The sequence below is a fragment of the Polypterus senegalus genome, chromosome 3 (assembly GCF_016835505.1).
Source record: "Polypterus senegalus isolate Bchr_013 chromosome 3, ASM1683550v1, whole genome shotgun sequence".
Lineage (NCBI taxonomy): Eukaryota > Metazoa > Chordata > Cladistia > Polypteriformes > Polypteridae > Polypterus > Polypterus senegalus.
The window spans coordinates 46507370-46521545 of record NC_053156.1 but is presented as its reverse complement, the minus strand read 5'-3'; the positions used below and the strand labels follow the sequence as shown (position 1 = coordinate 46521545).

Genomic DNA, 14176 nt, shown 5'->3' with positions numbered 1-14176 from the left:
ATTTACTATTTATATCATTTCAATCTGAGGGACTGTCTTAACTTACAAAAGCTGAAATTACCTGCAATTTTTTTGCAAGAATAAAAATACACCCATGTATTTTTATAGAAATGTTGCTGGACAAAAACCAAGGTAAAATAGCGTGTCACCTATATTTTCTCAAAATTGCTATTGGTTGTGAATTTGTTTCATGAGGTAAACTCTGTGCTCACTTTGAAATGTATTCCTCATGCCTTGTGCAGCCCTAGGGCAGCCATCCACGATTGCATGGGAGCCACGGAGATGGGAAGCTCAACCCTGTGGGGACCAATGGCCACAGTCAGGCAGTGCCTGGATGGTTCAGATGGTTCTGCCACACCAGGAAGTGCTGCCGGAATTGGAAGCAGGTACACTCTGAGTGCTTCCGGGTGCCCATGCAGCACTTCCGCCACACCAGGAAGTGCTGCAGGAAAGTCATCAGGCAGCACCTGGAGCACATCCAGGTGCATTATAAAAGGGGCTGCCTCACTCCATTCAAAAAGCCAGAGTCGGGTGGCAGATGACAAAGCTTTCAGGAGAGGAGTGGAGGCAGCAAAGGAAAAAGCAAAAAAAAGTGAAAGAAAAGGACTGTGAGTTTGGGCTGTTTGATTGGAAAATGACTGACTGACTGACTGGAGCACTGTGCTATGTGCAGGAAAATCTGTAAATAAAAAAGTGTGTGTTTTGGGACATTTTGAGTCCGTCTCTGTCTGTGTTCCGGGCGTCTTTCACAATACATATATACAAATACATCTATATATACATATACACAAATGTATACAATACACAGTAGGTTGTATAACATTTACCACTTGATGGCAAGTAAAAAGTCTGATTTGACTGCTGAATAACTGGGTGAGTATGCAAGATTTTCATGCCAAAATGTTTATGGCATTTTTTCTTAATTTGATTTTTATGTTAGGCTGGGGGTCCTAGGGTTACACCATTCACATATCAAGGATTATTGCTCGTATGATCATGTGATATTTGTTGCATTCGGTTTAGGAATTTTATTTATTTTATTCATTTAACTCTTAATGGAAAGTGTGGAGGATGAAAGACATTATTTAAAAATTTTGTGGAAGTGAAATGTCTCCCATGGAAGTAAAATAACTTATATGCAAGTTATTTTGCTTAAAAAATATTAAACCTAAATATATAAATGGTTTGAGGTGTACAGCATGTAACAATTTGCCTTTCACTCCCCACTTACCAATGATAATTATGAGAATGATCGCACAAATCACTCCAAGGATGATCATCATCTGTAAAAGAAGACAAAAGAAAGAGGCATAACAATTTGATGAGAGTTTAAAATTCACCATTAAACAAACTGATATCTTTTGCTTCAATACTAGTCTGAAATATATATAAACACACTAATAAATCAATTAGAGCATTAGTATTCTTATGTACTTGCAACAGAGCACTAATAAGCCAAAATATGCTGTTAGAACTCTCTTGGATGCCAGAGTTGGGTGTGTATATGTAATGCTATTGCACTTGGCCTGAGTCAGTATCCGAGAGGGTTAACTTAGGTTCCTCAAATTCCCATGAAAAAGAAAACTACTAAATCCACCAGTAATTCCGTAATATCTGTTCAGTTAAATATTTAATAGAGATATGAAGGCATTCACACAGATATGCCAATTAAAGGTAAACTCTTTGTGAACTAAAACAACCAGAGAAGAGCATGTAAAAACTTGTGTCCTGTGACTTGACATTTCCAGTGCAATTCAGATTTACCCAATTGATTATAAAAGAAGAGTTTTCATAGGTCACTTTAAGACCAACTATCTCCACCTCTTTAACAAAATCCCAAAGTTAGGACACAAATAAAATTTGTGTATGAAATAAAATGTGTATGGTTTCAAATGGTATGTGACTTACATATATGCAATGCCACTTTTATTTTCTATGACAGCCTAAAATTGACCAAATGTGCAAGTCATAAAAGTTTGGTATGTGTTCTTCAAGATGGATTGTTATGATGATGTGCCATAGGAAGTTAATGAGAATTTTCATCCCACTGAGACCTGCCACTTAGAAAATTTAGAAATTGGTTTGTAACCTAAAACTGCCACCTCACATTGCTAGATAAGTTAAAACATAATAATTAGATCAACAAGAAAAGGCATTTAACAGTCAAATTATATCTGAAGAGAAGAGATTCCTACTTAATTTGTTTGGTTTGCTTTATTTTATTAAGACATTAGGTGTAATCTAGAATTGCGTTAGGCACATGCCAAGCAGCAAATTTAGAGTGGCACTTGCTTTTCTGAAAACTCAACTTGGAAAGTCACATAAACAGTATCAGGTGGGAATATCTTGCATCATAAATGCTAATTCCGAACATTTCCACGGTTTATAAATTTAGCATTTGTCAATCACTGCAAGATGCCAGTGTCTTGTCCAATAAAAGGGTGAGAACTTCATCATTGAAATGCATGCTTATCTAAAATGTTGCAATCATCAGATCTAGCCTTATAAGAAACAAGGAGGAAGGCACGTCTTACTAATCACTTAATACTTTTATAGGCATTTACCAAGATCATTGGTCTTTTGACCAGTTCATATTTGAAAATGTCATGCAGTTTCAAATGACATAATCCTTGTCATTTGACATATCTGTAAACATAGGATAGAGGGTTTAAAAATGGGGCTTGCTGGCTACTTAATAGTGCCACGATTTGAATACTTTGGAGATAAAGCTGTGGTCTTGCTTTTCAATTTTAATCTGTAAAAGAAATAAACACAAGAGCTTTGTATATAAATGACACATAATGGATAAGACTTTGAATTTTATTCTAGATAATAAACACCAGTGATTATTTATTTTAAGTTATTCTGATATTGATGTCCCTATTACAGAAGCAGTAAAAATCCTCACCCAAGACTAAAAATCAAACATATTTTTTCTTAACAGGTTTTAGGCGTTTTTTTGCTATTATTTACCCTACTGTTATTGTTATTTTTTGGCTCCTTAAAATTATTAAATGATTCTTAGATGGTAATGCTGATTTTGTTTTTGTGTGCCCTTTTTATTTTTGGTTTTGTGCTTCTTTTTATGTTTCCAATTAGTAATATTAATAGTGACAATAAAACTTTTCTTTAGTTATGGATTACTTTCAGATGATATTACTGATGTCATTATTCATCATGTTAGCCCTGTTACATTTGTTTTGATTAATAAATGTGGTAGAAATGATAGTTCATTTTTTCTCATTTTTTGTTTAATTCAGGTTACTTTTTCTGGTGCAATGATTGTTATTATAATGATTCCTTGTATTAGTTTAATTCCCTACTTAAGTTAAAAGGAAACCTCATTTTACAAGTGCAGAAGAGTAATACAGGATATTATACACTAATATAAAAACTAGTTACATTTTTTAAAATTTCTTATCAAACTAAGTATTTAGGAATTAACATTTTATATAACTTTTTTGTAAAGATGTTATAAAATCTCATATTTTAATTTGCATTCTACAAGTACAATTCGTGCCTTACCAAAGGAGGAGAGTCCAAATAAGAGTTGAGAGAGCTTTATTTTGATAAAAGATTCACGTGTAATGAATGAAGTTTCGAAAACTTGGGACTCTTTGCAGATATTCTTATAACTCACATTTTATATTTATATTTATATGTTTAATTACATATGCCAACAAACAGTATCTGACTTGAAAATGTTTATTCAGAATCATACGTTATCTTTAACCTGTTGCTAGAATTGTCAGATATTAATTTGAATTCTGTATGCACAGCATAGTTTATTCAGGTTGTGGGCTTTACAGCATTTAGACATATACATATTAAATGGAAGACAGAAATATTATAAGCCATTTTTAAATGTACAAAGTGACTGGATGAAAGCAGGCAAAAAGGTACTGCCATAAGTCAGATTTTGTTGAAAGTTGCAGAATTTCTCATAACACCATGTTTATTTTTGTAATTCAGGCCAAGCTAACATAAAAAAGGACTAAGGCCTATATAGTGCAAATAGTCCAGAGGCCTAAAAATTACAGAGTGGAGCAGCCACCAAACCCCTGGCCCAAATTAACAAAATCCTTTAGTTAATAATAATAATAATAATAAATTTTATTTATACTGCACTTTATATAAACAATCTCAAAGTGCTACAGAGTAAAATAAAGTAATAAAAAAAAACAAAAAAAAATACTTCAATAATAAAATATCTTTCTAAAAAGATAAGTTTTTAGTTTATTAAATTAAGCAACAAGTCCAGTGAACACAAAAACTTTCCTGACTGAAAATTAAAAACATTGTATCAAAAGAATAAAAAACAAATCTATCTCCAAAATGTAACTAGTACAAACCCAAAACCTGGACACGACAGAACCCAAGACATAGAAGAGCTAGCTAACTATTTTCAAGGGACTTGCTTCATCCATTTATAGGACCTAGGAAACAGGCCTGTAGGATGTGCAAACGTAATGACAGGTGGCCCAGCTCCCTTGGACTTAAATTAAAGAACAAATAAACAAACTAGACTGGCAGTAGTAAAAAAAAAAAACAAATGAAAATTATAAAATGATTCTAGAACAAGAAAGCACTTTTTTTTCAGTGAAGAAAAAAAAAAAAATAATAATTTACAAAAGAAACAAGACAGACAGACCAAGGGTGAAGCCCCAGCAAAACTAAAACATCTATGATGGCACATAACACGGTGTTCATTATTGTCAAGACAATCAGATTAGCTATATACAACTAGCTTACATCTGAAGACTCTAGCTTACCGAGTCTGCATCAGCTAAATACTTTGATACAATGTGCTGAATATCACAAACTTTTTCCCAGGCAGCTGCAAATACTGGACAATACTGATAATCAGCAAGGGTTGTAAACAAGTCATTAGTTTCAAGCCAGCAATTGTGAAATGTTTAAATCATTTTATGTGTTGACCAGTTTGCAAAATCACAAACTTTACAAACTGAATCAATTTATATAGTGACTCAGTGTATGCTGAAAAACTGAACACTGGCCTTTACACTATTTTGTACCTGTAGCAAAATGAAAATAAATTACAATATTACACATTTTCTAAAATACATTAATGCTTATTGCAATTGGTGCACTAAGTCAAACTTGCTTGGGCATTTTCAGTTTTGTGTTTTTCCTTGCTCCTTTGAGATCTATATGAAATTATTTTTCACTTCTGTTTTGGGTTGTAATAGCATGTGTTTATTTCTGTATCAAAAGGGATAGTTCTGTGTTCAGGGTTTTGTCTGAGTAATTGCTCTAGGCATATTCTGTGGTCAAAATGTTGCCATGATGATTAGATATCATAGCTTTGAGGTTTGAATTTTTATGCCCGCTTAAACTCTAGAACAGGGGTGCCCAATAGATTGATCGCAATCAACCGGTGCAGTGCAGGTAGATCGCATTGCATTAAAAAAAATGTTTTTAAATGTTAGTCTATCATATATCCTCCCTATGGCATTTGCCACTTGATTGACATACAGGGCGGCCAAGTCTGAGATATCTTTTCTTCTAACATACTAGTCATCCCGTACGCAGAATCAAACACACAAGCTACTGCAAAACTCTGACTATCTAAGTGATATAGTTAGCCTTCCAATTTAGATCGAATAAAGAAGGGATTAAAAAAAAAAATTGTTATATGGGCTGGATGTGGAATTGGAAGATGAATATCACAATCGAAGTGCGTTTGTCTGATCAGTCAATCTATCATTGCTATTCCAAAGAAGGAAAATGTGGAAAGGCACTTTCGAACTGTTCATAAAAACTACGAAACTGACTTCCTTCCGAAAAGCGATCTGAAAAAGAGAAAGAAGAGGGAACTAAAATTGCAGTCGGGCAGCCGTCATTTTTCACTCAAATGAATTCAAAAGCAAAGGCAGACACACCGAAGCATCGTTCCGGGTAAGTCACTCGATCATTAAGCATAAGAAGTCCTTCCGAGATGGAGAGATGATAAAAGAGGCCTTTGTTGAGGCACATGGCTAGGGAGAAAATCCTGCTGAGATTTCGAGACCCCTGGCCGGAGAAAAAGGAGTTTCTCCTTGTCATTAAACACACAGAATACAAGCAACTTAATAATGATCAATGGCTGCTAGACTTGGCTTTTTTTTCCCCCGATCTGACCAACATGTTGAAAGAGCTTAATTTACAGCTGAAAGGAAAAGACAAACCATGGTCAATACAATTAGCTGAGTTAATGCTTTCAAATGAAAAATGCAATATCTGTCCTCAAAGCTGCAGCGCCTTGATTTGGGGAACATCCAAAACCTCGCGTCAGAGCTGGAGGCACAATGGAAGGCGTGTGCGCAACATGACAGCATACGCCACACAGAACAGATTGAAAGTTGTCTGTCAGACTTTGACAGACGGTTTCAAGACTCAACTTTAGTTGACTTTATATATTCCGACACTGACTTTATATATTCAGGAGTGACTTTATATATTCCGAAAATCATTATATTTGCCTGTTTGGCACCCCATATAAAGTATACTCAGTATTATTTATTTATATATATATTTATTATATATATATATTTATTATATATATATTTATTATATATATATATATATATATATATATATATATATATATATATATATATATATACGCATACATACATACATACATACAGTGGGTACAGAGAGTTTTCAGACCCCCTTCAATTTTTCACTCTTTGTTATATTGCAGCCATTTGCTAAAATCATTGAAATAATTTTTTTTCCTCATTAATGTACACACAGCACCCCATATTGACAGACAAAAAAAAGAATTTTTGAAATTGTTGCAGATTTATTAAAAAAGAAAAACTGAAATATCACATGGTCCTAAGTATTCAGACCCTTTGCTCTGTATTTAGTAGAAGCACCCTTTTGAGCTAATACAGCCATGAGTCTTCTTGGGAAAGATGCAACAAGTTTTTCACACCTGGATTTGGGGATCCTCTGCCATTCCTCCTTGCAGATCCTCTCCAGTTCTGTCAGGTTGGATAGTAAACGTTGGTGGACAGCCATTTTTAGGTCTCTCCAGAGATGCTCAATTGGGTTTAAGTCAGGGCTCTGGCTGGGCCATTCAAAAACAGTCACAGAGTTGTTGTGAAGCCACTCCTTCGTTATTTTAGCTGTGTGCTTAGGGTCATTGTCTTGTTGGAAGGTAAACCTTCGGCCCAGTCTGAGGTCCTTAGCACTCTGGAGCAGGTTTTTGTCCAGGATATCCCTGTAGTTGGCCGCATTCATTTTTCCCTCGATTGAAACCAGTCATCCTGTCCCTGCAGCTGAAGGGTGCTTCTACTAAATACTGAGCAAAGGGTCTGAATACTTAGGACCATGTGATATTTCAGTTTTTCTTTTTTAATAAATCTGCAACAATTTCAAAAATTCTTGTTTTTGTCTGTCAATATGGGGTGCTGTGTGTACATTAATGAGGAAAAAAATTAATTTAAATGATTTTAGCAAATGGCTGCAATATAACAATGAGTGAAAAATTGAAGGTGGTCTGAATACTTTCTATATATAATCTTCATTTGGATCTTGATCTTTGTTTGTCCGTGAATGAATTAGAAGAAGCACTAGATGGCAGTAGAGAGACAGCTAAAACATAGGCATTACATTAAGAATCTCCTCCAGGCTTATACTACTGAAGACTGTAGTACTCCTGTCACACCTCAAAACAGACATTCAAACTAAACAAATTGCTGTGCTTTAAATTAACTAAAGAGATCTTCATTTAGATCTTGATCTTTGTTTGTCCACGAATTCCTCACATGCGTAGACCACCTTCCAGTTTAGTATGTTGTTGTTACTCACAGATGTCAACAATTTGCTGGAATAACGAAAGGGGTGGTGGACAGTGTTACGCTGGTTAGCTCCTGAGGCCTGGTTAGAGAATGAGATTGCTGAAGATAAAAGGTACCTGCCTACGTAACATATAAATGAAAGAAAGACATTGGGTAAAATGAATGACAACGTAACAGCACGTTCCGGAAATTATTATTGTTACGTTGTAGCCGGCGAGTGCTGCGCATCTCACAGTTGTACCGTGGCTTGCTCACATGTCAGTGAAGTGATCCCTATTAATGCTTTAAAGAGCCTGGATACCTATGTGTCCCCCTTTTATAACCATTGCTCCGTGTATATTGCCTTACTCTTTGGATTGCCACAAAGCAACCTGCGAGATTGGAGAAAGGTTGAGAAGACATCGTGAGAGGAAACGATAGAGTTGTGAAAACGAGACGGTCTGTGAATGGACAGAAGCAGAAATGCTCCTACACCACCACATAATTACTATTCAGACAGTGATTCCGAGTAGGCCGTTCCTTTCGAATCAATGTCCAAGGGTTTTCTTTTGTAATTTTGTTTCCCATATAAAAAAATCATAATGCTGTGCGACGAAGGGCCCAGTTCATGACTGGCTATATATATATATATATATATATATATATATATATATATATATATATATATATATATATATATAGCATTTTTAATGTAGGTAGATCATTTCGATCTGGTCATTTTAAAAGTAGCTCGTAAGCCGAAAAAGTCTGGGCACTCCTGCTCTAGAACATATTATTTCTGTGTGGCATTAGGCATTGTTCATCGTCCTCACTACATTAATTGCTCTGCCAGGCTTCTCTGGAAATGTATAGTGTTTATCTGCCATTGCAATTCCCTCACCCGCCAAAAAAAAAAAAAAAATCAGAAGTATCAGTATAAGTAACTCATTGTCATTTTCAAGAAACCAGTTTAAGATTTCACATGGCACGTTATGCTGCTTGAAGTAGCGATCAGAAGATGGGTACACTACGGTCATAAAGGGATGGACATGGTAGGCTGTGGCTTTTAAGCATTGTTCAACTAGGGCTAAGGGGCGCAAAGTTTGCCAAGAAAAAATCTCCCACACAATTATACCACCACTAGCCTGAACAGTTGATACAAAACAGGATGGATCCATGCTTTCATGTTGTTGGTGCCAAATTCTGACCCTACCATTTGTATGTTGCTTCAGAAATCAAGACTCATTAGGCAAGGCAATGTTTTTCCCATCTTCTATTGTCCAATTTTGATGAGCCCACGTGAATTATAGCCTCAGTTGACTGTTCTTAGATAATAGGAGTGGCACCTGGTGTGGCCTCTTGCTACTCTAGCTCATCTACTTCAAGGTTCAACATGTTATGCTTTCAGAGATGCTTTTCTGCATACTTCAGTTGGAACGAGTGGTTATTTCATTTACTGTTGCCTTTCCATCAGCTTAAACCAGTCTGGCCATTCACCTCTGATCAACAAAGCATTTTTACCTGGATCTACCACTCAATGGATATTTTCCCTTTTTCTGACCGTTCTCTGTAAACTATAGAGATGGTTGTGCATGAAAATCCCACTAGATTAGCAGTTTCTGAAATACTCAGACCAGCCCAAATTGCACCAACAACCATGCCATATTCAAAAATCACTTAAATCACTGTTCTTCCCCATTCTGATTCTCAGTTTGAACTTCAGCAAGTTGCTGTGATAATGTCTACATGCCTAAATGCATTGGGTTGCTGCCATGTGATTGGCTAACTAGATATTTCTGTTAACAAGAAGTTGAACAGGTATATCTAATAAAGTGGTTGGTGAGTGTATGTTCTCCCCCCAGGTTACAAATTTATTGGATAAACCTCACCCTTCTGGAAATGGTGGTAGCATTGCTGTTACTACAGATCTAACTTATCCATACGTGAAATATTTGTTCCTAGTGTTGCATCCCTGTCTTGTGCTTAAAATGATTTGTGCTTTTCCACTCTTACTTGGAATGGTCTATCACCCCACCAAGCCCAATCCCTATATTCTTTACTGAATTTACTGGTTTTCTCTGTCCCATTTTTTCTGTTGTGCTCTTGTATGGTGCTCTTAGTAATCATGTTGACAAACCAAGTGAATTTTGCAGAGGAATGTAGTGAATTTGTTTGAGGTCTTTGAATGTTTCCACCTCGCACAGGGTAAACTTTCTACACACAAGAAGGGTCATATTTTGGGGTTGGTGTGCACTTCTGGCATTGATGAAGACAGTCTTGTGGGTACTGAATTGAGTATTTCTGATCACAAATTCATTACATAGGATTCAAATATCTCATTGCCTTAGTCCTTACAAAAATGTTTCACATTACAAAAATATTTAGAATATTGATAATAGTGTCTTCACTAATTTTGTTGTCAATCTTCCAGATATCAACTCTTTGCATCAGTATAATTCTGTATCTGCAACAATTTTGGATCAGTTTGCCTCTTTTATTAAATGTTCTCCATGGTACACAACTAAGTTACATGCATTTAAAGCTACAGGAATTCAACTTGAATGGCTATTTTAAAGAATCGGGTCTTACTGTTCACAGACAAATGTTTAAACAACAAATTATTAAACTGTTCCAGGTTATTAACAGTTGGTTTAAGCAATTTATTAATTGTATTAAATGATTAATAGCCCATTATTATTGTTTTATTGCACAGTGTAATTAATTTGTTTAACTATTCTATTAATAAAATAGTGTGTTATTGCTTCTTTGTCCAGTGCCTCTTATTTTGATCCAAATGAGATTTATCCCATCAGTCTGCCTACTATTGATTTCTTAGGTTTTATTACTATAAATACGAAATATGCTTTTAATTTTGTGTTAAAAATGAGGGCTACCACCTGCTTTCTTGACCCAAACTCATCCTTAAAAAAACTGTCTATCATCCATTTATGGCTGATTGTCACACAATACCTTTCCCACCTCAGGACTGGTTCCCACACAGTTAAAAGCTGCTGCTATCATACCGGTCACCAAGCACTGGGTGATATATCCAGCTATAGCCCAATCTCTAATGATTTCTTGCTAAAATACTTAAACGTATTGCCTCTGCTCAATTAAACAATCATTTGTCACTTCATAATTTATGGACCCATTTCATTTTGGCTTTACAACTGGATACAGCACTGAAATTGCCCTAGTCAGGGATATGTACAACCTCCTTATTTCAGCTGTTTCAGGGGCATTTAATATCCTAGTACTGCCTGATCTCAGTGCTGCCTTTGACATGGTCCGCCATGTCCTTTTAATTGAGCACAGAGAAAAGTTGGTCAGACTATCTACAGTGCTTGATTGTTTTAAGTCGTATTTATCTGTTCTCAGTTTGTCCTCATGGGTAATATTATAGTAAATCTCGCTTTGCCCCTGAACACCGTGGTGTTTCCCAGGGTTCCGTTCTGGGGCCTACTCTGTTTAGCATCTGTATGTTACGACTAGGGCAAATCATAAGGAAATATGGCTTGATATATCATTGTTATACAAATGACACTCAAATCTATACTGGTGTAAAACTTAAATGTAGTACTTTCCCTACCAGCTGTCTCTAGAAAAATAAAAGTTACAAATGCAACACAATTTTCTCCAAATAAACTGCTCAAAGACTGAGGTTATTTTAATTGGTATTCCTTCTTTTATAAATAAAATTAATTTCTTTAGAATCTGTTGACAGTATGTGGTTATCACCTACCACTAAAACCTGTAACCTTGAAGTTATCTTTGACAGTCAGTTGAGGCACACATTAAAAACTTGCAATATTATAAAGATGAAAGAAGGAAATTTGAAAGACTCTAGCCATTTCTTTAAAAAACAGCTGCTGAAAGTTTTTTTTTTCACACCTTTAATCACTGGAAATGTAGATCAATGAGGGAAGAGAGCTTTTACCTGTAGTACTTCCTTGCTATGGAATGCCCTTCTAGTAGCCACCAGAAACACACTGACTCTTGATTGCTTTGAGAAAACGCATTTACTCAATATAGCGCTCTAAAGATTTTAACAACTTTTAAGATTTGTTTTTCTTTTACTTGGATTTTATCCAAGTATTTTTTCTATTATCCTGCTTTGTTGTTATTTATAATTTTTGTTATATACAGTTTTTCATTTTGTTATGTTACTTTGACTATTTGTTTTTATGCTTTGTATTGCCTTGGATTTTAGAAAAGCACATTATAAATAACATTTTTAATTATTATTATAGGGCAGAGGTCACAATAGTACACTGGAAAGTCCATCTGTTTGAATGATGATATGCACATGTGAACCTCTAGTCACTCGATATGCTAGCCCTTGTGGTTCTTGTTGCTTTTGGACATTCCTGCCTTCTTGTGGATGGTGGATGACATTATGCCTGGTCACGGATGGATGCAGAACGTTTTGTTGTTTTGCATATATACACATTTCCTTAAAAACTTTATTGTTGGTAGGGCTCCAGTTTTTATTGTGCCCAGCCCCTGAAGATTGCTTGTTTGATCATTTTCACATACCTTTTATGCTGAATGATAAATGCCTAATCATACTTTTTAATGTGTAGTCACTGAACTGATAAAACTATACATTATATATGCGGGCTATGAAGGAATACAAAATCAGAAACTCAGTAGTCACAACTTATAAAACAAGTACAAGACAGTTCTTAATGAGTCATTGCAGTTCATTTCACTTTAACAATGTGTGTGTTTTTATACCAAAGGGAATGGCCTTCTGAACACCACAGATTAGCATATACTATAACCATCTCCATTTTAGCAAAAAGATTTACCTTGAGATTCTTCCACCAGTATTTGCGTTTAAGCTTGGCGGCACTGGTTTCAAACTGGGATGCTCCAGCCTGGAGCGCATCTGCACGATCATCCAGTTCTGACAGCTTCTGATCCCTTTCGAGGACTTTATCAACATTGACGCGCATAATGTCCACCACCTGAGGAAGAAATGCAGAGGAGATAAAAATTTAAGTTTATCAATAATGTTACTTAAATGTGGAGGCTACTGTCTGCTGATGTAACTCAAGATTTGAGTTGTTATCACATCACTGACCCCACCCACATCTTGGTTTTTTCAACTTCTAAATTATTACTCTGTGTTTTAATACATCCTCCCTAGATTGCAGACTTACTATGTATTTCTGTTTTAACATCATGAACAAATATTTTGTATATGTCAATGATGGGTAGCTCTCTGTGTCTATTCTCTCTGATGTGCAGCCTCTGCTACCATATGATTTACTTTAATCACATAGAGAAGTATTTTCAACTAATGGCAACCTCATTATCTTGCTTATCACATGCATTTTTTTCCTTGCAAAGGTCCAAGAAGGCCTCACACACTTTCACGTTTTGATTCCTCAAGTCCTTCACAGCTTCAGTGTATGTGGTAAGCAAACAGCCTAAAGGATGTCCTCAACAATCATTACTTACTTCATCTACTTGGGCTTGTGTCTGCTGCAGCCGGCGGTTGCTTGTCAGATTAGGAGGCGGAGTGGGTGCTGCTGGGGCTCCCCCTTCTCCTGCTGCTGGGGCGGCGGCTGGGGCAGACCTAACAAAACAAGGAAAATGGATAGTGATACATCTTAACCTGCAAAGCTACAAAACTAAATTTAACTAGGTCCATAAAAGGTTTTAGTGACACCATGTTTTCATTGCAATAGACATCTTCATTTCTAAATGTGGCACAATTTATACTATTAAAAACATAGCACAACATAATGTAACATTCTGAATCTCTCCTAATTAGCTTCAGAGCTGTGGGGGCCAGAGCCTATATCAGCAGCTGTGAGCACAAGGCAAAAATGTTACTTTGACAAATACCAGTTCCTCAAATATAAATAAAATGCAGAACAAAATGTAACCCAAAAAAAGAAAAACTTTATACTTTACACAATATTGAACATGAAAATACCATGCAATCTGTACACATACTGTATGTATGTCACATACATATATACACACACAATATATTTTATTATATTAAGTACATTCTTACCCATCGAAATGGTAACCTACAACAAAAAACAACATTCTTGACCCAACATTTAACTATGCAATGCAGCCAGTCATCCAACCCCACTACAGGCCAACAATAATTAAGAATTGACACTGGGCCCTTTACTGGCAATGGTGCAGCCAATTATTCATGGCTATAACTAACCTTTTTGTATTATTTGTCATCTTGCTTTCTCTGTTCCTACAAAACAGCATGCAGATTTAGTACCGATCTGCCATATAAAACTTTCATTCCCATTCTCTTTTCACTTTTAAAATTTTTACCATCCATTGAACATAAAGCAATTGTGGGATGTTTACACACAGTTGTTTTCATAAATACAAATTGTCAAGAT

The 14176-nt window shown here is 35.7% G+C and overlaps 1 protein-coding gene across 1 annotated transcript in view; it reads right to left on the bottom strand.

The window, feature by feature from the left end:
• Positions 1 to 14176, bottom strand: part of vamp2 (vesicle-associated membrane protein 2) — an 84968-nt gene that overhangs the window by 4263 nt on the left and 66529 nt on the right. The window contains exons 2-4 of the mRNA XM_039747113.1: positions 13257 to 13374; positions 12602 to 12760; positions 1232 to 1283 (exon numbers count right to left, since the gene is read on the bottom strand). Of these exons, the coding sequence (XP_039603047.1) occupies positions 1232 to 1283; positions 12602 to 12760; positions 13257 to 13374 (329 nt within the window). The remainder of the gene's footprint in view (positions 1 to 1231; positions 1284 to 12601; positions 12761 to 13256; positions 13375 to 14176) is intronic.